Consider the following 25,318-nt stretch of genomic DNA (forward strand, 5'->3'; position numbering starts at 1 on the left):
TTTCCCTTTTAGTTAAAAGGAGCAGGGTGGAATGGGAAACTATGTCTACCTTAGATTAGGTTAATCTGGAAAATCAGCTGGCTTGCACCCTAGATGTGTCACTAAATGAAAAACTGCTACAATTCTTAATTTTCAACTCTGACAAATGAAGGGCCCTAAACAAAACAAACAAACAAAAAAACCTCTTAGTTTCAGCTATTACTGCAAAGAGCCAGGACATTGGCAAAAAGATAATCACAAACTTAAGCACTTTAGGTGCCTTCAGCCCTCTAACCAGAATTTCCAGTGCCCTCCCATTTCTGAAAAATTGGGGCTCCAAGGATCTACAGGGACTCCTCCCAATCCTTCCTCTTAATTGGCTCAGATAAACAACTCTCCACACTGGGAATGAATCTTTTACTGTCCTTATTGACACTGGAGTCACACTGTCAGTGTTCAACCCCACTGCTATAAAGCAGCTGCTGCCTCAGAATACTAAAAGAGTTCAAATAAGGAAGATTTCTAGTGAACCACAAAAGGTTCCTGTCTCTGAACCCATTCCATCTTGATTAAGCCCCTTGAGAGATAACCACTGTTTTCTCCTTAGTCCCTCCACCCCTATCCATTTATCAGGTGAGACTTCTTAGAAAAGTATCATGCTGGAATTTCTTTCTACCAGAAGGGGGAAATAATTCTAGAATTTGACAGTAGCAATGAAAATACCGAACCAGATAAATTAAATGACCCTTCAACATCTTTCATTTTCTCTGTCTCTGATGGTACTTGAGCTGGTTCTGGAGACACTGATAATTTGTCATTATTGAGCCAATTCCAACCCTTCTTATGGGTAAAATATCCAACTGAGATTGCCAAAATACACAGTGCACCTCCCATCAAGACTCACATAGATCCCTCAAAACCTCTCCCCAGAATTAATTAATACCCTATAAGTAAAGAAGCACTTCAAGGTATAAAGCCCATAAAAGAAGATTGCAAGGCTCAGGGCCTCATTATCCCTTGTACTAGTTTCTGTAATACTCATATTTTACCTTTGAGAAAACCCAAGGAGGTATGTCCAGGATCTCTGAGCAATAAACAACATTATCGCTCAATACACTGCTCTTCCTACCCCCATACATTACTAACATCCATTGTAACAGAAGGCAAATTTTTCACCATAATTGATCTATGCAGTACATTTTTCAGTATTCCCGTTGATAAGGCTAGCCAATATGTTTCTGCCTTCACCTGGGAAGGATGACAATACATCTGGACAGTAATGTGTCAGGGTTTCCTTTTTTTTTTCTTTATTTGGCCACACCATGTGGCTTGTGGAATCTTATTTCCTGGACCAGTGATTGAACCCATGCCCTCAGCAGTGAAAGCATGGAGTTCTAACCACTGGACAACCAGGGAATTCCCAGTAAGTCCCTCTTAATTTTCACAAATCCTGAAAGCTGATGTGGATGATACAAAGTTTTCTACAGATTTGAAGTTGTTACAATATATAGATGATTTGCTTCTATGCTCTCCTTCTCAAACCTCTTCACACGAAGACAGCGTCCATCTGTTAAAACTTTTGGCCTTAAAGGAACCATAAAGTCTCCAAAGAACAACTGCACTTTGCTCAAACTCAGGTTGGATGTTTAGGGCACATGATCTCTGAACAAGGACTACATTTGGATCTATGTAGGCTTTATGGAAACCTGAGGTTCCCAAAACCTAAAACTAAGTGTCAATTATGAGGTTTTATTGGGTTAGCAGGCTACTGTCAAAGTTGAATTCCAAATTTTTTTCTTATCCCCCAGCATTTATATGCTTTATTAAAAAAGAGAAAACTTGAAAAGGGGCACAGATACCAGGAACAGGGAATGCCTCCCTGCAGTATACAAACTCAGAATGTGCAGAGAGGCTATGTTTGGATTTGAAGAAGGAGCCTTCAAGATGGCAGAGGAGTAAGACGTGGAGATCACCTTCCTCCCCACAAATACATAAAAATTACAACTACATGTGGAACAACACCTATATAACACCGAATGAATACTGGCAGAAGACCTCAGACTTCCCAAAATCTTTTCTTTTGCCATTTGTACTAGGGTTCTGACTGTCCATTATTTTTATTTATTCTTTTTTCTTTTTAGTATAGTTTCTAGCACTTGTTATCATTGGAGGATTTGTTCTTTGGTGTGGTTGCTCTCTTCTTTCTTTCTGTTTCTTTTTTATTATTATTTTTTATTTTTAATAGTTATTTTCTATTTTAATAACTTTCTTTTCTTTTCTTTTCTTTCTTTCTTTCTTTCTTACTTACTTTCTTTTTCTCTCCCTTTTCTTCTGACCCATGTGGCTGACAGGATCTTGGTGCTCTGGTAGGGGGTCAGGCCTGAGCCTCTGAGGAGGGAGAGGTGAGTTCAGGACACTGGTCCACCAGAGACCTCCTGGTCCCACGTAATATAAAATGGTGAAAGCTCTCCCAGAGATCTCCTTCTCAAGGCTAAGACCCAGCTCCACTCAATGACCAGCAAGCTACAGTGCAGGACACCCTATTCCAAACAACTAGCAAGACAGGAACACAAACCCACCCATTAAAAGAGAGGCTGCTTAAAATCATAAAAAGTTCACAAACACCCCAAAACACACCACAGGACGTGTTCCTGACCACCAGAAAGAAAAGATCCAGACTCATCCACCAGAACACAGGCACCACTCCCCTCCACCAGAAAGCCTACACAACCCACTGAACCAACCTTAGCCACTGGGGACAGACACCAAAAACAATGGGAAGTAATGAACCTGCAGCCTGCAAAATGGAGACCCCAAATGCAGTAAGTTATGCAAAATGAGAAGACAGAGAAAATCACAGCAGATGACGGAGCAAGGTAAAAACTCACCAGACTAAACAAATAAATAGGAAATAGGCAGTCTACCTGAAAAAGAATTCAGAATAATGGTAGGAAAGATGATCCAAAATCTTGTAAATAGAATGGAGAAAATACAGAAACATTTAACAAGGACTGAGAAGAACTAAAGAGCAAACAAACAAAGATGAACAACAAAATAAATGAAATTAAAAATTCTCTAGAAGGAATCAATAGCAGAATAACTGAGGTAAAAGAACGAATAAGTGACTTGGAAGATAAAATAGTGGAAATAACTACTGCAGAGCAGAATAAAGAAAAAAATTGAAAAGAATTGAGGACAAGTTCAGAGACTTTTGTGACAACATTAAATATGCCAATATTCGAATTATAGGAGTCCCAGAAAAAGAAGAGAAAAAAAGGGACTGAGAAAATATTTGAGGAGATTATACTTGAAAAATTCCTCAATATTGGTAAGGAAATAGTCAGTCAAGTCCAGGAAGTGGAGAGAGTCCATACAGGATAAATCCAAGGAGAACCACACAAAGACACATATTAATCAAACTATGAAAAATTAACTACAAAGAAAAAATATTAATAGCAGCAAGGGAAAAGCAACAATTAACATACAAGGGAATTCCCATAAGGTAAACAGTGAAACTTTCAGCAAAAACTATGAAAGCTAGAGAGGAGTGGTAGGACATATTTAAAGAGATGAAAGAGAACAACCTACAGCCAAGATTTCTCAACACAGCAAGGATATCATTCAGATTTGAAGGAGAAATTTAAAAATGTAGAGACAAGCAAAAGCTAAGACAATTCAGCAACACCAAATGAGCTCTACAACAAATGCTAAAGGAACTTCTCTAGACAGGAAACACAAGACAAGAAAAAGAATTACAATAACAAACACAAAACAATTAAGAAAATGGTAATAGGAACATATATATCAATAACTACCGTAAATATAAATAGATTAAATGCTCCCACCAAAATACATAGACTGGCTGAATGGAAACAAAAACAAGACCTGTACATATGCTGTCTACAAGAGACCCACATTAGTCCTAGGGACACATACAGACTGAAAGTGAGGGGATGGAAAAAGATATTCCATGAAAATGGAAATCAAAAGACAGCTGGAGTAGCAATTCTCATATCAGACAAAATAGACTTTAAAATAAAAACTATTAGAAGAGACAAAGAAGGACACTACATAATGATCAAGGGATCAGTCCAAGAAAAAGATATAACGATTGTAAATATTTATGCTCCAAATATAGGAGCACCTCAATACATAAGGTAAATGCTAACAGCCATAAAAGGGGAAAATGACAGTAACACAATAATAGTAGGGGACATTAACACCCCACTTTCACCAATGGACAGATCATCCAAAAGGAGAATAAACAAGGAAACATAAGCCTTAAATGATACATTAAAAAAATGGACTTAGTTGATATTTATAAGACATTCCAACCAAAAACAGCAGATTATACTTTATTATCAAGGGCTCATGGAACATTCTCCAGGACAGATTATATCCTGGGTCACAAAAGGAGCCTTGGCCATTTTAGGAAATTTGAAATCATATCAAATATCTTTTCTGACCACAATGCTATGAGCTGAGATATCAATTACAGGAAAAAAATATGTAAAAAATACAAACACATGGAGGCTAAATGATACATTACTAAATAACCAAATGTTCACTGAATAAATCAAAGAGGAAATCAGAAAATACCTAGCAACAAATGAAAATGAAAACACAACAATCCCAAACCTATGAGATGCAGCAAAAGTAGTTCTAAGAGGGAAGGTTATACAATACAATTCTACCTCAAGAAACAAGAAACATCTCAAATAAACAACCTAACCATACACATAAAGGAATTAGAGAAAGAAGAACAAAATAATACCCAAAGTTAGCAGAAGGAAATAAATCATAAAGATCAGATCAGAAATAAATGAAAAAGAAATGAAGGAAAGGATAGCAAAGACCAATAAAACTAAAAGCTGGTTCTTTGAGAAGATAAACAAAACTGATAAACCATTAGTCAGACTCATTATGAATAAAAGTGAGAAGACTCAAATCAATAGAAGTAGAAATGAAAAGGAGAGGTAACAACTGTCATTGCAGAAATACAAATGATCATGAGAGATTATTACTAGCAACTATATGCCAATAAAATAGACGACCTGGCAAAAATGGACTAATTTTTTAAAAAGCACAAACTTCCGAGACTGAACCAGCAAGAAATAGAAAATATAAAAAGTCCAATCACAAGCACTGAAATTGAAACTGCTTAAAAATATTCCAACAAACAAAAGCCCAGCACCAGTTGACTTGACAGGTGAACTCTATCAAACACTTAGAGAAGAGCTCACACCTATAATTCTCAAACTCTTCCAAAATATAGCAGAGTGAGGAACACTCCCAAACTCATTCTACGAGGCCACCATCACCCTAATACCAAAACCAGACAAAGATGACCCAAAAAAGAAACTACAGGCCAATATCACTGATGAACATAGAAGCAAAAATCCTCAACTAAATACTAGCAAACAGAGTCCAACAGCACATTAAAAGGATCATACACCATGATCAAGTAGGGTTTATCCCAGGAATGCAAGGATTCTGCAATATACCAAATCAATCAATGTGATAAACTATATTAACAAATTGAAGGAGAAAAACCACAAGATCATTTCAGTAGATGCAGAAAAATCCTTCCACAAAATTCAACCCTCAATTTTTATAAAAACACTCCAAGAAGTAGGCAGAGAGGGAACTTAGCTCACCATAATAAAGGCCATATATGACAAACACAAAGCCAACATCGATGTCAATGGCAAAAAATTGAAACTATTTCCACTGAGAACAGGAGCAAGACAAGGTTGTCTACTCTCACCACTATTATTCAAAATAGTTTTGGAAGTTTTAGTCACAGAAATCAGAGAAGAAAAAGAAATAAAAGGAATCCAATTCCAAAAAGGAGAAAAACAAACTGTTTGCAGATGACATGACATTATACATAGAGAATCCGAAAGACGCTACCAGAAAACTACTAGAGGTAATCAGTGAATTTGGTAGAGTAGCAGGATACAAAATTAATGCACATAAATCTCTTGCATTCATAAACACTAATGTGATGAAAAATCTGAAATAGAAATTAAGGAAACGCTCCCATTTACCATTGCAACAAAAAAGAATAAAACACGTAGGAATAAACCTACCCAAGGAGACAAAAGACCTGTATGCAGAAAACTATAAGACACTGATGAAAGTAATAAGATGATACAAACAGATGGAGAGACATACCATGTTCTTTGATTGGAAGAATCAACATTGTGAAAATGACTATACTACCCAAAGCAATCTACAGATTCAATGCAATGCCTATCAAACTACCAATGCCATTTTTCACAGAACTAGAACAAAAAAGTTCACAATTTGTATGGAAACAAAAAGATCCCGAATAGCCAAAGCAAAGTTGAGAAAGCAAAATGGAGCTGGAGAAATCAGGCACCTGGACTTCAGACTATAGTACAAAGCTATAGTAATGAAGACAGTTTAGTACTGGCAGAAAAACAAAAATGGAACAGGAAAGAAATCTCAGAGATAAACCCACACACATATGGTCACCTTATCTTTGATAAAGGAGGCAAGAATATACAATGGAGAAAAGACAGCCTCTTCAATAAGTGGTGCTGGAAAAACAGGACAGGTACATGTAAAAGTATGAAATTAGAACACTTCCTAACACCGTACACAAAAATAAACTCAAAATGGATTAAAGACCTAAATGTAAGGACACACACTATAAAACTCTTAGAGGAAAACATAGGTAGAACACGCTATGACATAAATCACAGCAAGATACTTTTTGACCCACCTCCTAGAGAAATGGGAATAACAAAAATAAATAAACGGGACATAAGGAAACTTAAAAGTTTTGCGCAGCATAGGATACCATAAACAAGACGAAAAGACAACCCTCAGAATGGGAGCATTAGTGGAAAGGGTTTCAGTTTTTCACCATTGAGAAGAATGGTGGCTGTGGTTTTGTCATATATGGCCTTTATTTTGTTGAGGTAAGTTCCCTCTCTGCCTACTTTCTGGAAGGTCTTTATCATACATAGGTGTTGAATTTTGTCAAAAACTTTTTCTGCATCTATTGAGAGGATAATAGGGTTTTTCTCCTTCAATTTGTTAATATGGTTTATCACATTGACTGATTTGTGTATATTGAAGAATCCTAGCATTCCTGGGATAAACCCCACTTGATCATGGTGTATGATCCATTAATGTGCTGTTGGATTCTGTTTGCTAGTATTTTGTTGAGGATTTTTGCATCTATGTTCATCAGTGATATTGGCCTGTAGTTTTCTTTTTTTGTGGCATCATTGTCTGGTTTTGTTATCAGGGTGATGGTGGTCTCACAGAATGAGTTTTGGAGTGTTCCTCCCTCTGCTATATTTTGGAAGAGTTTGAGAAGGATCGGTGTTAGCTCTTCTCTTAATGTTTGATAGAATTCACCTGTGAAGCCATCTGATCCTGGGCTTTTGTTTGTTGGAAGATTTTTAGTAACAGTCTCAATTTCAGTGCTTGTGATTGGTCTTTTTATATTTTCTATTTCTTCCTGGTTCAGTCTTGGAAGGTTGTGCTTTTCTAAGCATTTGTCCATTTCTTCCCAGTTGCCCATTTTATTGGCATAGAGGTGCTTGTAGTAATCTCTCATGATCCTTTTTATTTCTGCAGTGTCAGTTGTTACTTCTCCTTTTTCTTTTATAATTCTATTTATTTGAGTCTTCTCCCTTTTTATCTTGATGAGTCTGGGTAAGGGTTTGATGATTTTGTTTATCTTCTCAAAGAACCAGCTTTTAGTTTTATTGATATTTGCTATCATTTCCTTCATTTCTTTATCATTTATTTCTGATCTGATATTTATGATTTCTTTCCTTCTGCTAACATGGGGGTTTCTTTGTTCTTATTTCTCTAATTGTTTTAGGTGTAAAGTCAGCTTGTTTATTTGAGATGTTTCTTGTTTCTTGAGGTAGGTTTTTAATGCTGTAAACTTCCCTCTTAGAACTGCTTTTGGTGCACCCCATAGGTTTTGGGTCTTCGTGTTTTCATTGCCATTTGTTTGTAGTTATTTTTTTGATTTCCTCTTTGATTTCTTCAGTGACCTCTTGGTTATTAAGTAGTGTAATGTTTAGCCTCCACGTGTTTGTATCTTTTACAGCTTTTTTCCTGTTATTGGTATCTAGTCTCATAGAGTTGTGGTTCAGAAAAGATACTTGATACGATTTCGATTTTCTTAAATTTACCAAGGCTTGATTTGTGATCCATGATATGATCTATCCTGGAGAATGTTCCATGAGCACTTGAGAAGAAAGTGTAGTCTCCTGTTTTTGGATGGAATGTCCTATAATCATCAATTAAGTCCATATTGTTTAATGTAGCATTTAAAGCTTGTGTTTCCTTATTTATTTTCATTTAGGATGAGCTGTCTATTGGTGAAAGTGGGGACTTAAAGTCCCCTACTATCATTGTGTTACATTTGAGTTCCCCTTTTATAGCTGTTAGCATTTGCCTTATGTATTGAAGTGCTCCTGTGTTGGGTGCATAAATATTTACAATTGTTATGTCTTCTTCTTGGATTGATCCCTTGATTATTATGTAGTGTCCTTCTTTGTCTCTTGTAATAGTCTTTATTTTAAAGTTTATTTTGTCTGATATGAGAATTGCTCCTCCACCTGTCTTTTGATTTCCATTTTCATGGAATATCTTTTTCCATCCTCTCACTTTCAGTCTGTATGTGTCCCTAGGACAAAAGTGGGTCTCTTGTAGATAGCATATGTACAGGTCTTGTTTTTGTATCCATTCAGCCAGTCTAGGTCTTTTGGTTGGAGCATTTAATCCATTTACATTTAAGGTAATTATCAATATATATTCCTATTACCTTTTTTTTAAACATCTTTACAATGGTATGTTAATTTCTGCTTTATAACAAAGTGAATCAGTTATACATATACATATGCTATTACAATTTTCTTAATTATTTTAGGTTTGTTATTGTAAATCTTTTCCTTTACTTGTGTTTTCTGCCTAGAGAAGTTCCTTTAGCATTTGATGTAAGGCTGGATTGGTGATGTCGAATTCCCTTAGCTTTGGCTTGTCTGTAAAGCTTTTAATTTCTCCTTCAAATCTGAGTGAGATCCTTGCTGGTTAGAGTAATCTCGGTTGTAGGCATTTCCCTTACATCACTTTAAATATGTCCTGCCACTCCCTTCTGGCTTGCAGAGTTTCTGGTGAAAGATCAGCTGTTAACCTTATTGGGATTCCCTTGTAAGTTAATTTTTGCTTTTTCCTTGCTGCTTTAAATATTTTTTCTTTATATTTAATTTTTGATAGTTTGATTAATATGTGTCTTGGCATGTTTCTCCTTGGATTTATCCTGTATGGGACTCTCTGCATTTCCTGGACTTGACTATTTCCTTTCCCATATTAGGGAAGGTTTCAACTATAATCTCTTCAAATATTTTCTCAGTCCCGTTTTTCTCCTCTTCTTCTTCTGGGACCCCTATAATTCAAATGTTTTTGTGTTTAGTCTTGTCCCAGCAGTCTCTGAGACTTTCCTCAATTATTTTCATTGTTTTTCCTTTATTCTGCTCTACAGTAGTTTTTTCCACTATTTTATCTTCCAGGTCACTTATCTGTTCTTCTGCCTCAGTTATTCTTCTATTGATTCCTTCTGGAGAATTTCTTTTTTTTCGTGGTACGTGGGCCGCTGACTGCTGTGGCCTCTCTCACTGCGGAGCACAGGCTCTGGACGTGCAGGCCCAGCGGCCATGGCCCATTGGCTCAGCCGCTCCACGGCATGTGGGATCCTCCCAGACTGGGGCACGAACTCGCGTCCCCTGCATCGGCAGGCAGACTCCCAACCACTGCGCCACCAGGGAAGCCCAGGAGAATTTTTAATTTCATTTATTGTGTCATTCTTTATTGTTTGTTTGCTCTTTTGTTCTTCTAGGTCCTTGTTAAATGTTTCTTGTATTTTCTCCATCTATTTCCAAGATTTTGGATCATCTTTACTATCATTACTCTGAATTCTGTTTCAGGTAGCCTGCCTATTTCCTATTCATTTGTTCTGGTGGGTTTTTACCTTGCTCCTTCATCTGCTGCATATTTATCTTCTCCTTTTATTTAACTTACTGTGTTTGGGGTCTCCTTTTCATAGGCTGCGTGTTTGTAGTACCCCTTGGTCTTGGTTTCTGTCCCCAGTGGCTAATGTTGGTTCAGTGTGTTGTGTAGCCTTCCTGGTGGAGGGGACAGGTGCCTGTGTTCTGGTGGATGAGGCTGGATCTTTTCTTCCTGGTGGGCATGACCACGTCTGGTGGTGTGTTTTGGGGTGTCTGTGCACTGTGATTTTAGGCATCCTCTCTGCTATTGGGTGGTGTTTTGTTCTTGTCTTGCTAGTTGTTTGGTGTAGGGTTTCCATCACTGTAGTTTGCTGGTCATTGACTGGAGCTGGGTTTTATCATTGAGATGGAGATCTCTGGGAAAACTTTCACCGTTTGATATTACATGGGGCCAAGAGGTCGCTTGTGGACCAGTATCCTGAACTCAGCTCTCCAACCTCTGAAGCTCAGCCCTGACAACCATTTGGACCACCAAGACCCTGTCAGCCACACAGCTCAGAAGAAAATGGATAAGAAAAAAGAAAGAAGGAAAGAAAGAAAAGAAAAGAAATAAAATTATTAAAATTTAAAAATTATTAGAAACAAAAAATAAAAAACTAATTAAAAAAAAAACAGAGCAACCCAACCAAAAAACAAATCCATCAGTGACAACAAGTGCTAAAGATTATACGAACAAAAAATACCAAAGAAAAGGAAAGAGAGAACCCTAGGAGAAATGGCAAAAGTAAAGCTGTACAGACAAAATCATACAAAGAAGCATGCACATTCACACTCACCGAAAGAGAAAAAGAAAAATAATATATGTTTATATATATAAAGGTAGAGAGCAAAGAAATCAATAAACAAATCTACAAGTAAAAATAAGCTCTAAGTATTAAACTAAGATAAACATAAAACCAGAAACAAATTAGATGCAGAATGCAAACCCCCAGTCTACATTCGCTCCCAAAGTCCACCCCCTGAATTTTGGGTTGCTTTATTGTCTATTCAGGTATTCCAGAGATACTGGGTACATGAAGTTGATTGTGGAGATTTATTCTGGTGTTCCTGAAGCTGCTAGGAGTAATTTCCCTTTCTCTTCTTTGTTTGCACATATCCTGGGTTTCAGCTTTGGATTTCTCCCCACCTCTGTGTGAAGGTCACCTGAGGGTGTTTGTTCTCCCCCGAGACAGGAAGGGGTTAAAGTAGCAGCTGATTAGGGGGCTCTGGCTCACTTGGGCGGGGTGGAGGGAGGGGTATGGAATGCGGTATGAGCCTGGGGCAGAAGAGGCCAGTATGATGTTGCAACAGCCTGAGGCACGCCATGTGTTCTCCCAGGGAAGTTGTCCCTGGATCATGGGAGCCTGGCATGTCGGGCTGCACAGGCTCCCGGGAATGGAGGTGTGGATAGTGACCTGTGCTTGCACACAGGCTAATTGGTGGCTGCAACAGCAGCCTTAGCATTTCATGCCCTTCTCTGGCGTTTGTGCTGATAGCCGCGACTCACGCCTGTCTCCGGAGCTCTTTTAGGATGTTCTCTGAATTCCCTCTCCTTGCACACCCAAAAGCAATGGTCTCTTGCCTCTTAGGCAGTTCCAGACTTTTTCCTGAACTCCCTCCCAGCTAGCTGTGGTGCACTAGCCCCCTTCAGGCTGTGTTCATGCAGCCAACCCCAGTCCTCTCCCTGGGGTCTGAACTCCGAACACTGTGCCTCACCTTCCAGCCCCCACCAGCCCCGCTGGGTGTGCAGACAAGCCTCGCAGGCTGGTGAGTGCTGGTCAGTTCCAATCTTCTGTGCAGGAATCTCTCTGCTTTGCCCTGTGCACCCCTGTTGCTGTATTCTCCTGTGTGCCTCAAGGCTCACCTCCCTCCACCCCTTGTCTCCACCAGTGAAGGGGCTTCCTTGTGTATGGAAACTTTTCCTCCTTTACAACTCCCTCCCAGAAGTGCAGGTCCCATCCCCATTCTTTTGTCTCTGTTTTTCCTTTTTTCTTTTGCCCTACCCAGGCACCTGGGGAGTTTCTTGCCTTTTGGGAAGTCTGAGGACTTCTGCCAGTGTCCGGTAGGTGTTCTGTAGGAGTTTTTCCACATGTAGATGTATTTTTGATGTATTTGTTGGGAGGAAGGTGATCTCCACTTCTTACTCCTCCGCCATCTTGAAGGTCCCCCTCAACACTCATTTATATAAAAACTCTCCAGAAAGTTGGCAAAGAGGGAACCTCATTCAACATAATAAAGGCCATATACAAAAAAACCCACAGCAAACATCATTTTTCAGTGGTGAAAAACTGTAACATTTCCTCCAGGATCAGGAACAAGACAGAGATGTCCACTTATGACACTATTATTCAACATAGTTTGAGAAGTCCTAACCATGGCAATCAGAGAAGAAGTAAAAGGAATCCAAATTGGAAAAGAAGAATTAAAACTGTCCTTGTTTGCTGATGACATGATACTATGCATTGAACCTAATAAATATTCTACAGGAAAACTAATAGAGCTCATCAGTGAATTTGGTAAAGTTGCAGGATACAAAATTAATACACAGAAATCTCTTGCTTTCCTATACACTAAAAACAAAAGATCAGAAAGAGGAATAAAGGAAACAATCTCATTTACAGTCACAACAAAGATAATAAAATAACTAGGAATAAACCTACCTAAGGAGGCAAAAGACCTGTACTCAGAAATCTATAAGATACTGATGAAAGTAATCCAAGACAACACAAACAGATGGAAAGATATACCACGTTCCTGAATTGGAAGAATCAATACTGTGAATATAACTATACTACACAAAGCAATCTACACATTCAGCACAATTCCTATCAAATAACCAATGGCATTTTTTACTGAATTAGCTCAAAAATTTTACAATTTGTATGGAAACACAAAAGACACCAAAGAGCCAAATCAATCTTGAGAAGGAAAAACGAAGTTGGAGGAAACAGGTTCCCTGACTTCAGACTGTGCTATAAAGCTATGGTCATCAAGACAGTATGGTTCTGGCACAAAAACAAAACTATAGATGAGTGGAGCAGGATAGACAGCCCAGAGTTTAACCCACACACCTATGGTCACCTAATAGATGACAAAGCAGCAAGAATATTCAATGGAGAGAAGAGAGTCTCTTCAAAGTATGGTGCTGAGAAAACTGAATAGCTACATGTAAAAGAATAAAATTAGAACACTCCCTAACACCATACACAAAAATAAACTCAAAATGGATTAAAGACCTGAATGTAAGGCCAGACCCTGTAAAACTCTTAGAGGAAAACATAGGCAGAACACTGCTTGTTGTAAATCACAGCAGGATCTTTTTTGACGTACCACACAGGGTAATGAAAATAAGGACAAAAACAAATGGGACCTAATTAAACTTAAAAGTTTTTGCACCCCAAAGGTAACCATAAACAAAATGAAAAGACAACCCTCAGAATGGGACAAAAAATATTGGGTTGGCCAAAATGTCAGTTTGGGGATTTCCATAAGATGGTACAGAAAAACACGAATGAACTTCTTGGCCAACCAAATATTTGCAAATGAAAGAATTGACAATGGATTAATTACCAAAGTATACAAACAGGTCATGCAGCTCAATATCATAAAAACAAAGAACCCAATCCAAAAATGGGCAGAATGCCTAAAATGACATTTTTCCCAAGGAGACATACAGATGGCCAACAAACACATGAGAAGCTGCTCAACATCAGTAATTATTAGAGAAATGTGAATCAAAACTGCAATGAAGTATCACCTCACACTGGTCAGAATGTACATCATCAGAAAATCTATAAACAATAAATACTGAAGAGGATGTAAAGAAAAGGGAACACTCCTACACTGTTAGGAATGTAAATTGGTACAGTAACTATAGAGAACAGTATGGAGGTTCCTTAAAAACTAAAAATAGAACTACCATATGACCCAGCAATCCCACTACTGGGCATATAACCTGAGAAAGCCATAATTCAAAAAGAGTAATGTACCACAGTGTTCACTGCAGCACTATTTACAATAGCCAGGACGTGGAAGCAACCTAAACATTCATTAACAGAGGAATGGATAAAAAAGATGTGGTACATATATACAATGGAATATTACTCAGTCATAGAAAGGAATGAAATTGGGTCGTTTGTAGAGATGTGTATGCGTATAAAGACTGTCATACAGAGTGAAATAAGTCAGAAAGAGAAAAACAAATATCGTATATTAGAGCATATATGTAGAACCTAGAAAATGGTACAGATGAACCGGTTTGCAGAGCAGAAATTGAGACATGGAAGTAGAGAACAAATGTATGGACACAAAGAGGGGAAAGCAGCGGGGGGTGGGGGTTGTGGTGTGATGAATTGGGAGATTGGGATTGACATGTATGCACTGATGTGTATAAAATGGATGACTAATAAGAAATAAAGAAATAAACACTTAAAAAAAGAAAAGAAAAAGGGCTTCTCTGGTGGCGCAGTGGTTGAGAGTCTGCCTGCTGATGCAGGGGACATGGGTTTGTGCCCCAGTCCGGGAAGATCCCACATGGCACGGAGCGGCTAGGCCCATGAGCCATGGCCACTGAGCCTGCGCATCTGGAGCCTGTGCTCCACAATGGGAGAGGCCACAACAGTGAGAGGTCTGCGTACCGCAAAAAAAAAAAAAAAAAATCATAAAATTACCTGATAGTCAAAGCAATGATATTTGAAAGTGAGGAAAGTATAGGAACCTAAGTAGAAGTAATGTTTCCATACTGTACTAAAAATGGTAAAAAAATGGTAAAATGTTGATAACAGTGGAGAGTGTTAAGTCACATGTGTATATTGTAATACAGTAAGTCCCCTACATACAAAGGAGTTCCATTCTGAGAGCATGTTCATTAAGTCCAATTTGTTCATAAGTCCAACAAAGTTAGCCTAGGTACCCAACAAATACAATCGACTATATAGTACTGTGCTGTAATAGGTTTATAATACTTTTCACACAAATAATACATAACAAACAAACACATAAGTAAAGAAAACATTTGAATCTTACAGTATAGTACCTTGAAAAGTATAGTAGTACAGTACAACAGCTGGCATACAGGGGCTGGCATTGAGTGAACAGGCAAGAAGAGTTACTGACTGGAGGAGGGAGAGGAGGTGGGAGATGGTAGAGCTGAAGGATCATCAACAATAGGAGATGGAAGACAAGTTTCAAGTTCACTCACGCCTGATGTTGATGGAATGCATTTTCACATCTTTGAAAGTTCGCATCTTGAACTTTGTAGGGGACTTACTGTACCCAGAATGATTTCAAGGAAACTGTACCAAAACCCTACAAATAAATCAAGATGGAATCCTAAAAAAAAATGTTCAAGTAACCCACAGCGGGGCAAGAAAAGACAAACGGAAGAATAAGAAACAAAAAAATAAAATGATAAAATGGTCTAACATATCAACAATTACCTTAAATATAAATGGTTTAAGTACACCAATTAAGAGCAGAGATTGGCATAGTGGATAAACACTATCAAATTGTCCTCAACAAGAATTCCTTGAATAAATAGATATTTCATTTCTTAAGAAATTAAAAAGGAAGAAATTATCATGAAAAATTTATATTGAAATTTTTCTTTCCTAATGAGGAAGCAAAGAAAATTTGTTCAAATGATCAAGTCCCCCAAAACTCTTTTGCTACTAACCAGTTTTATAACCAGAAAAACATTGATCTTCTTAATTAATTTTACCAAGCTAGCACAGTTCTTAAATAAGTTTTGATGCTGATAGCGCTGAGTACTTATTTATTATAAATAAAATATTAACTTATAAAACATAAGAGGGCATTTAATTCAAAATCACAATAAAATTATCCTTGGGATGCAAGATACTTTAATTTTGGAATTTATTAATATATGTCATCAAATTAATATATCAAAGGGACATACATAAAATAGTCAAGAGATAATGAATGATAAAATGAAATAAAATTCAAGACCATTTCTGATTTTTAAAAGTATTACACATTATATAAATGATTTTTAAAATACCCCATATTCTTCTATCTGTTTTTCTACTCAGGTGCCTTACATGAGTGAAGAATGAACAATAAACAATGAATAGAACAGAAAAAACAAGCAAACAGAAACGGTTCACAAAACTGCAAATAAACACCAAAAGGTGATATTTTCCCCTATCAAATAGTAAAAAGTTAAAAAAAAAAAATGAACGTGAAGTCCTCATATGTTAGTGATTTAATGTTACAAAGGAAGACAAAATTAATAGATGATAGAAACACACATTATTTATGTGTGGTTAGGCTTCTGGGATATAAGAATTCCATGAAATGTTGAAAATAAATGTAATTATAGTGGAAATTAGTAAAAATTATCACAAGTGTTATCTGCTAATATATTACAGGAATCTTAAAAATGTATGCATTATTTAGCTTGACAATTATACTTCTAAAAATGTGTCCTGAGGAAAGAGTGTTGATTTTTTCTAAAGTTTTATTTACAGTGATGTTTATGGTTCATATGAGTGAACTTTAAAACTAAATAAAAGAAATTATAAAAACAAGCCTGTGTCAGATGCTGTTAATTCCTTATCCAAAAGTCATTGCCCATTTTCTTCCTTACTAACAGAACACTGATTTCATTCTGGGTGGTAAAGTGACCAGCCTCAAGAACTGACTCTCCCTGCCTCCCTCCCTTCCTTCCTTCCTTTCTGGCTGCATTGGGTCTTTGTTGCTGTGCGAGGGCTTTCTCTATTTGCCTCGAGGCGGGGCTCCTCTTCATTGTGGTGTGTGGGCTTCTCATTGCGGTGGCTTCTGTTGTTGCAGAGCATGAGCTCTAGGCACACGGGCTTCAGTAGTTGTGGCTTCTAGAGCGCAGGCTCAGTAGTTGTGGCACACAGGCTTGGTTGCTCTGTGACATATGGGATCTTCCTGGACCAGGGCTCGAACCCATATCCTCTGCATTGGCAGGCAGATTCTTAACCACTGCGCCACCAGGGAAGTCCAAGAAGTGATTCGTGATTGGTCTTAGCCCATTATGGAAATCCCATTTTTGTTTGCCAGGTACTCATGTCCTAGCATTCCCAGCAGTTTTGAGATACTTATAATGCCCAACTCTGGCCCATAACATACAAAGGGAAATCTGTTGTGGAGCTTCTAGGAAAATACTTCTTCACTAACAATGTCACGCTACTTTGTCTCTGCCCCTTCTTCCTGACTTTGACTCTGATGTGAAGATGTAATGCTTTGAGTTATGGTAACCAAGAGACCACAAGCATGAGGAAAAAATAGCAAGGTGCCCAGGATGTAGGATAAAAAGAGCCTGGGTCCTTGACAATATTGTTGATCTGCCCACACAACCACAGGGATCCCTGCTTCCAAATTTCATTACATAAATAAATGTGTTTATGGTTCAAGTCACTGGTAAGTTTTATGTTACTTTTAACTTAGTACATCTTAATTTAATCAAAGATTAATTTGCCCACAGCAAAGCTGGGACTCAAACCCATGTGTATTCAATTTTTACTGAACACTGTGACTTTGAGCAAGTCACATACGCTCTCTGAGTCTCAGTTTCAACATCTAAAATGGGGCTCATAATACCTTCTTGGTGAGACTCGAGAGCCAAATGAGATAATGCACATGAAAACTCTTTACAAAGTACAGACTGTTATACAAGTACAAGCTGTTTTTACATAAAGCAGTTGCAGGAACACAATACTGCAGTTCATTCATTTTTTCTGAGCTTTCTAGTGGTGCTGAAATAAATGACAACCAAAGAGGTGCTTAGACAAATGCACATTTCATCATGGGCCACTTTTTGAGAATTTGGTAACAGCAGTTTAACAGAAAGACCTATTTTTCTCCCTTGGAGAAGTTCAGGTTTGTAAATATGGATGGTTTTAAAGGTAATGGCCATGTACATGACAGGAACATTTCTCAGAGCTTGTTCTTATAGGAGTGCCAAGCCTTTTGATCATGAAGATGAATGTGATATTTAAAATAGATTTTGTCAAGCTAAGTAGCTTATTCCATCTGGTCCATCCTAATGTCTAGCATGACCTAACTTCTGAAGACTTTTCCTTGGTCTTGGGATCCCTTATTAACCATGTGGGCACCCCACTGTGGTATAGAATGCTATGTGTAAAGAGTTAAAATTAGAGTTAGTGCTTGTCTGTTAATATCCCTGGGCCTTAGTCTCTTCATTTGTGAAATAGGGAGGTAGGAAGGAGGCCGGCTAAATAATTGATACATTTTGTTTCAGTCAGAGTATCATGTCACTCTCCTAACTAAAACCATCCAAAGGGTTCCTGGTGTGCTTTTTAAAAAATTAAAATTTCTCATCATAAACTTAAAGATTCCCATGGTTTGGCCGATACTTCCCTCTGTGACCTCATTATGTACTAGTCTACCTCTCACTCACCAATCACCAGCTGCACTTACCTTCTTCCTCTTTCTTGAACATGCCTAGCTCATTCTCACCTTGGAACTGTGCACTAGCTGTATTCTCTCCCCAGAAGACACCTCCTTGAGAGGCCTTCCCTTGCTACCTGATCTAAGCAGCCACCCAGTCACTCTGTATCAGGTCACTGTAAATAATTCTTGTCATACTTCCATATCTATGTATGTATCTTGTTCATTGTTTGCTCCACTAATTAAAAGGTAAGGTTCATGAAGGCAAAGAATTTTGTCTGTTTTACCATACCCACAGTGGCTACAACCATGCCTGCCACTTTGTAGGTGTTCAATAAGTAATTGCTGAATTAATGAACAACTGCATAAAATATGTGAGTGTGAAAAAAAAATCTGCCAACTGTCTGTTCCCAGCCTTTGTGTTCCCAGCTGCAGCCTAAATTTAATACCACTCCCAGGTTTTGGGACCAATAGGGACCTGAAGCAGGAACAATTAAGCAGCTCCAGCTCTGCAAGCCAGGGCTGTGTATAAAATCCCTGCTTTGTGGGTGGTTTTGTTCTGACCCTTACCACTAATTGGGATTCTAGACCCTCCCTAGTTCCCCATCAATGAAGCCTCTCTTGCAGTTTCCTCAGTGGCCCAGTCCCTCTAGACAGAGGCCACATTTCAGACTACTCAGTTCTTCTCTCTTTCCAATTCCCAAGACCTGATATCTGGCTCCTGAACCGCAAATGAGTGGGCCCTTCTTTAGTTGACATATGTCCCTAATACCAAACAGCCTTCCTAGACCTTTGCATTACACATTTACTCTTGAAATACCCCACTATCTCATGGAATCCTCCCCTGACCCTGATGTTGCCAGGTTGACTTCTTAATGGAGTTGTGACTGCTATTGTCACAATCTTTGTTTTTTTTTGATGTGGACCATTTTTTTAAAAAGTCTACTGAATTTGTTACAATATTGCTTCTGATTTATGTTTTGGTTTTTTTGGCCCTGAGGCATGTGGGATCTTAGCTCCCTGACCAGGGATGGATTCCGCACCCCCTGCATTGGAAGGTGAAGTCTTAACCACTGGACCACCAGAGAAGTCCCCTGTCATAATCTTTGGTTTGTTTTATCTACTAAACTGATTAGACACAGATGGGGATGATTCTGCTAATCTTGGACTCTCTTGGTTGCCAGTCTGGTTCTTAAGATGTGACAGAAATAAGTATCCTGACCAGGGGGACTTACCTTGGAGAGCTCTTGTCCAGGCCCACAGAGTTGGCAAGCGACACACCGTCCCCATTGGTCCCAGTACTCATTTTCTTGGCAATCCATGGTGGGAATGCTATGGGTACACAACACAACAATTAGGGAACTAGCGGAAAGGGATTTCAAAGTAAGTAGTGCCTTCCATGTCAATTGGTTTATGGGCCTCTTAATCTAGTCTCTGGTCCTGGGTTATAAGGGTTGAGAAAGGCAACCCAAAACAGCTAATGCATATATAGCACTGACCATGTGCCAAGAACTCTTAAATGGTTTACAAGTAATAATTCAACCTTTAAAACAACCATACAAATAATTATTATTAGCCTAATTTTGCATATGAGGAAAATGAAGCACAGAGACCAAGGGATTCACCAAAGTTCACACAGTTAGTGGCTATAACACTTGCTGAACTGGAAAGAGAATAAGACAAGGAGCTGGCTTCTGCCTAGGGAGTAGAGAATAACCACAATCTCTCACATGTTACCAGCTATTAACAGTTTAGAAAGCACTTTAATACCCATTATATTTGATCCATACAACATCCATGTGAGGTAAGCAATATAGAGATTATCATCCTTCCTTTGTGGATGAGAAAGCTGAAACATGGTTCCCTTTTGCCAAAACTGTCTTTAAGTTTGAGAAGAACTAGCTGTCATTGCTTCTGTCCTTGTCTGGGTAGGAGGGGAGAATGACGCAGCATGAAGAAATGTGCTGGTACACTAAGGTGTAGATAAAAGGAAACACTAGTCACATAACAGTTCTCATAATACAAATGGCATAGGGCAGTGGCACTAGTATTGGTCAGAGTGTTGGGAGATATGGGTTCTATCCTGGATATAGGGTAACCAATCATCCAGTTTCGCTTAGGACTAAGAAGCTTCCTCAGGACATGAGACTTTCAGTGTTAAAACTGGGACAGTCTCAGGTAAATTGGGATGGTTGGTCAACTTACTTGGCTCTTCTTCATTCAACCTATGATCCTGGATGATTCACTTTATTTTTTCTGGCCTTAGTTACTTAATTTGAAGAAAGGGGGAAGTATATTCCTCACCTACCTTATATAGGTCTTGGGATGATTAAATGAGCTAAGGTCCATAAAAGCATTCTGAAGGATTTGAAAAGCTATACAAAATAAGACAGAGTTAAGTATGTAGACAGAGAGTTTTACACAAAGGTGAATTTTAATGTAAGTAACTGATACATGGAGCTTGCACTACTCAAAGAGAAAGCTGGGGTGAGATTCTTTTGTGCACTCCTTAACTTCATGTCAAGGTGAACTTCAGGTGGCTTCTCAAAGTACTGAAAGTCCTAAGTATGTACTTCCAGTCAGAAGAGAGGAGAGTGTGGATGTGCACCTTGAGAGACCATCACTCCTCCCTTCAAAAGTCCCCAATAGCGATGGGATAAGTCATCCTGTCAGGCATTTTTGCTTGAATGCACCTTTTCCCACCATCAACTGGGCCATTCTTTCCCATGCATTCATTCAGAAGAAAGTGGACTACAAAATCCATTTTTGCACAAGCTGAAGATGTTACCTCCTATGTGTTTCGATTACTGGCCCATAGTGTCACCCTCAGTACGCACGCTCCCCTCCCTACCCCATCTTCTCATTAAGAACAAAAACCATCAGTGGTCTCACAGCCCTCATGACAAGGGAATTAAGTGTCATGGGCACAGGGCCAGCATATTGGTCTGGACAACTCCCCTGTATCCTTCTCTTGCTCACAGAAACAGAAAAACATTGTCAGGAGCCAAAGAGCAGTCCTGCCCTTGAGATAAGCTCCTTATATAGGCATCTGAAATCTCCATAGCAGCTGTTTCTGGCCTTTGGGTGTCTGAGACAGCCTATTCTGTTTGGCATCCAGAGCCCCTCCCATGTAATAAACATGTGGCATGATTTTTTTTTTAAAGTACTTTATTGCTAAAAAATGCTAACCATCATCTGAGCCCTCAGGGAGTTGTAATCTTTTTGCAGTAGTAACATCAAAGATCACTGATCACAGATCACCATAACAAATATAATAATAATGAAAAAGTTTGAAATATTGTGAGAATTATGGAAATGTGACACAGAGACGTGAAATGAGCAAATGCTGTTGGAAAAATGGCGCTGAGAGATTTGCTCAATGCAGGGTTGCCACAGACCTTCAATTTGTAAATAACGCAATACCTGTGAGATGCAATAAAGTACTCAGGAAGCATTAAGAGCCTGGGCTCCAGACTCAGATTCGGATTTCACTCCTGGCTTTGCCGATTCTTAGCTATGTGATTTTGCCTCACAAGTTACTAAACCTCTCTGAAACCCAGTTTCCTGATGAAAAGAGCTTGTTCATGGGACTGCTGTGAAGAAATAGGAAATGACTCATATAAACACCTTAGTATGGTGCCTGGCACAGAAGAAATGCTCAACAACTGTTAGTTAATTTTTGTTTTTGTTCTGATTATTATTAGATGCCAGTCTAGTAAATTCTAAAAGAGATTATGGTAGCTTAGCTTCCCCACTTCAACAGAAATGTAATTTTCAATTTTCTGAAAACAGTAAATACTTTTGAATCACATCCTGGTACATAAATGTTTTCATGGTGACAGAAATCTGAAAAGGAATGTCCTTCCAAATTTCAGTTTTTATCTTAAAACACACATACTATTTATATCTAGCCCAAGGCTTCTTTCTTGTAGAGGTGTAGTAGAGTTGTGAGTTTCAAAGGTCTGATTATACTGTTTAAAAACAATAGCCTTAAGAGAGTCCAGATACCGGCTTCTGAGGTCCATTTTCACAATCTGATGGTGTTTGCTAGCAATTGTCAGTGCCTGACCCAGAAGGGGTAGATTGCTTTTCAGTTGGGAGGAAGAAGTGAAGGCATATGGTGTTTGGGAATAATACACCACGTAAGCAGGTTTGTACTGGTTTGGCTTTCTATACTGTGTTCCCCAGGCAATTTGAATCCATACTGCATTCTCCTCAGCATCTCTGAAGCTGACTGTCACATTTTTTAATGCTCTCTTAAGAATTTTCTTGAATGAACTTTTGAATTGTTCCATATCAAAAAGGTCAGTGTCTTCACCTGGTCCTTTACTCATCTGAAAAACATCCCAAACTTTCTGATGCCGATGAAATTGAGTATAAATGATGTCTAAAAGGGCTGCATCATTGAGACTTGCACGATTTTCCTCACAAAGCAGAACCAAGTCCTGAACAAGAGATTCCTTTCTCTGCCGGAAGTTTACAGTCTGCAGTTGATTTTCAGACAAAAAATTCCAGGTTTTTAGTATCGTCATCATTTCAGTCAATGGGATTTTCAAGATGGTCCTCCTGAAAAACTCGGAAACAGTTTCATCCATCTCTTTGGCACACATCGCCGGCCGGCTCTCTCATCAGATGTTCCCGCCTGCTGCACCTTCAAAGCCACCAATTGCAGTTCCCACCGCCCTGGCATGTGGCATGAATTTTAACATGTCCCTCTAACTTTGGCTTTGAGACCTGTGTCTAGGCAAGTTGGGCGTATTGCCAAATCCCCATATCAGGTCCCAGGGGATGAACAAAGGACTTTTCCCCCCTCTTTTGTCAAACTGTTTATCCAAAGCATACAAATTAAACTGTCTTTCATTATAAGTTTAACAAATTGCCTTTTTAAAAGAGAAGAAAGCCACATAGACTCTGATCTGTTTTGAAGAAGTCAGGGCATATGGGTAAAATTGTCTAAGAATGGTTAAATTATTACCCAGGGACAAACTCAGACCTTATGTAAAGTTCTTCCCTGTGGTCAGCAGTGTCCTGTGGTAGATGTACTGCCTTTTTATTTTAAGAGAAGATGAGAGAGAGTAATTAGGTTTTGAGAAAATCAGAGCTACTCTGAAGCATCCTATAACTGCAGCTAACACTCTTCTAAAATGTCACAGAAGATGTCTGAATCTTCCAAACTGCTGTATAAGACAGCAATATAGACAGACCTATAAGATTTTGACATATGTATATACTCATACAAATGCTATCCAGATAAAGATACAAATACAAAAACCTTTCCATTACCTCAGTAGACCCTTTCATGCCCCTTCCCAGTCAATGCCATCCCCGTCTCCCAGGTAATTTCTATTCTGACTTCTGTCACAATCATTAGTTTAATCTGTCCTTGAACTTCATATAAATTGGATTCATATAAGAGCACTCTTGGGACTTCCCTGGTGGTCCAGTGGCTAAGACACTATGCTCCCAATGCAGGGGGCCCGGTTTTGATCCCTGGTCATGGAACTAGATCCCACATGCTGCAACTAAATATCCCACATGCCACAACTAAAAGATCCCGCACGTGGTAAAAGAAGATCCCACGATTATACCCCAATAAAGATGTTAAAAAAAAAAAGAAGATCCCATGTGCCACAACTAAGACCCTGCACAGCCAAATAAATAAATAAATAAATATTTCAAAAAAAGAGGACTTTTTTGTTTCTGGCTTTCTTTGCTCAATGTAATGTCTGTGAGATTTATCCATTACACTGTATGTAGCAATATTCATTCCTTACCATTGCTGTGTAGTACCCCATTATATGGATATGCCACAATTTATTTATGCATTTTTTGGTTAATGGACATTGAACTGTTTTTAATTTGTAACCATTTACAATAAAGTTGCTATACTATGGTCAATTGCTTTTCAAAAAGAGTGCCAAGACAGTTTAATGGGAAAGGAACAGGCTTTTCAAAAAAAGGCATTGTGACAACTGGGTATCCACATAAAACAGAATCAAATTGGACCCTTACCTCACACCATATATAAAATTAACTCAAAATGGACCAAACCTCTAAATGAAAGACATAAACCTATAAAACTCTTAAAAGAGCTTTATAAGAAAACATAAAAATGTTTATAATTAAATATTTCTTTCTTATAAGAAAATATAGGTATAAATATTTGTGACCTTTGATTAGGCTATGGTTTCTTAGATACAACACCAAAAAGAAAGCAAGAAGAAAACAATGATAAATTTTACTTAATCAAAATTTAAAACTTTTGTGCTTCAAGGACAATATCAGGAAAATAAAAAGACAACCCACATAATGGGAGAAAAAAAACCCTATAAATTATAGAGAACCTGATTTTATATATATATATATATATATATATATATATAATAGAGAAATCTTACAACTCAACAATAAAAATGCAAATAACCTAATTAAATATGGGCAAAGTACTTGAATATACATTGCTCCAAGAAGATATAAAAAATGGCCAATAAGGATATTAAAACATGCTCAACGTCATTAGCAATTAGGGGAATGCAACTCAAAATCACCATGAAATCCCACGTCATACCCACTAAGGTGGCTATAACAAAAAAGGGGATGATTAAGTGTTGGCAAGGATGTGGATAAATTGCAACCCTCATATATTGCTGGTGAGAATGTAAAGTGGTGCAGTCCCTTTGGAAAATGGTTTTTCAGTTCCTCAAAATAATAAACATAAAGTTACCATGTGATCCAGCAATTCCAATATTTAGTATATACCCAAAAGTACTGAAAATATATATCCACACAAAAATTTGTACATGAATGTTCCTAGCAGCATTATACATAATAGTCAAAAATGTAGAAACAACTCAAATGTAAATTAACTAAGTGGATAAACAAAATGTGGTCTATCAATACAA

General features: G+C 38.1%; 2 protein-coding genes across 6 annotated transcripts in view; both read right to left on the reverse strand.

Moving 5' to 3' along the window:
* Positions 1-25,318, reverse strand: part of EDA2R (ectodysplasin A2 receptor) — a 75,559-nt gene that overhangs the window by 40,573 nt on the left and 9,668 nt on the right. For 4 of the 5 annotated variants that reach the window (XM_082681612.1, XM_082681610.1, XM_082681608.1 and 1 more), the window contains one exon: positions 19,652-19,748. In XM_082681612.1, the coding sequence (XP_082537738.1) occupies positions 19,652-19,738 (87 nt within the window). In that variant the 5' untranslated portion in view covers positions 19,739-19,748. Of the gene's footprint in view, positions 1-15,054; positions 15,288-19,651; positions 19,749-25,318 lie in introns of those variants that run through there. The other variant, XM_082681611.1, reaches the window with a different exon arrangement.
* LOC309840068 (centromere protein N-like) lies at positions 22,295-23,036 on the reverse strand (the record flags this gene model as incomplete). The annotated part of the gene is made up of 1 exon (XM_082682063.1): positions 22,295-23,036. The coding sequence occupies exon 1, from the start codon at positions 23,024-23,026 to the stop codon at positions 22,295-22,297; it is 732 nt and encodes a 243-aa protein (XP_082538189.1). The 5' UTR covers positions 23,027-23,036.

The sequence above is a fragment of the Grampus griseus genome, assembly GCF_964374135.1.
Source record: "Grampus griseus genome assembly, chromosome: X".
NCBI classification, from domain to species: Eukaryota; Metazoa; Chordata; class Mammalia; order Artiodactyla; family Delphinidae; genus Grampus; species Grampus griseus.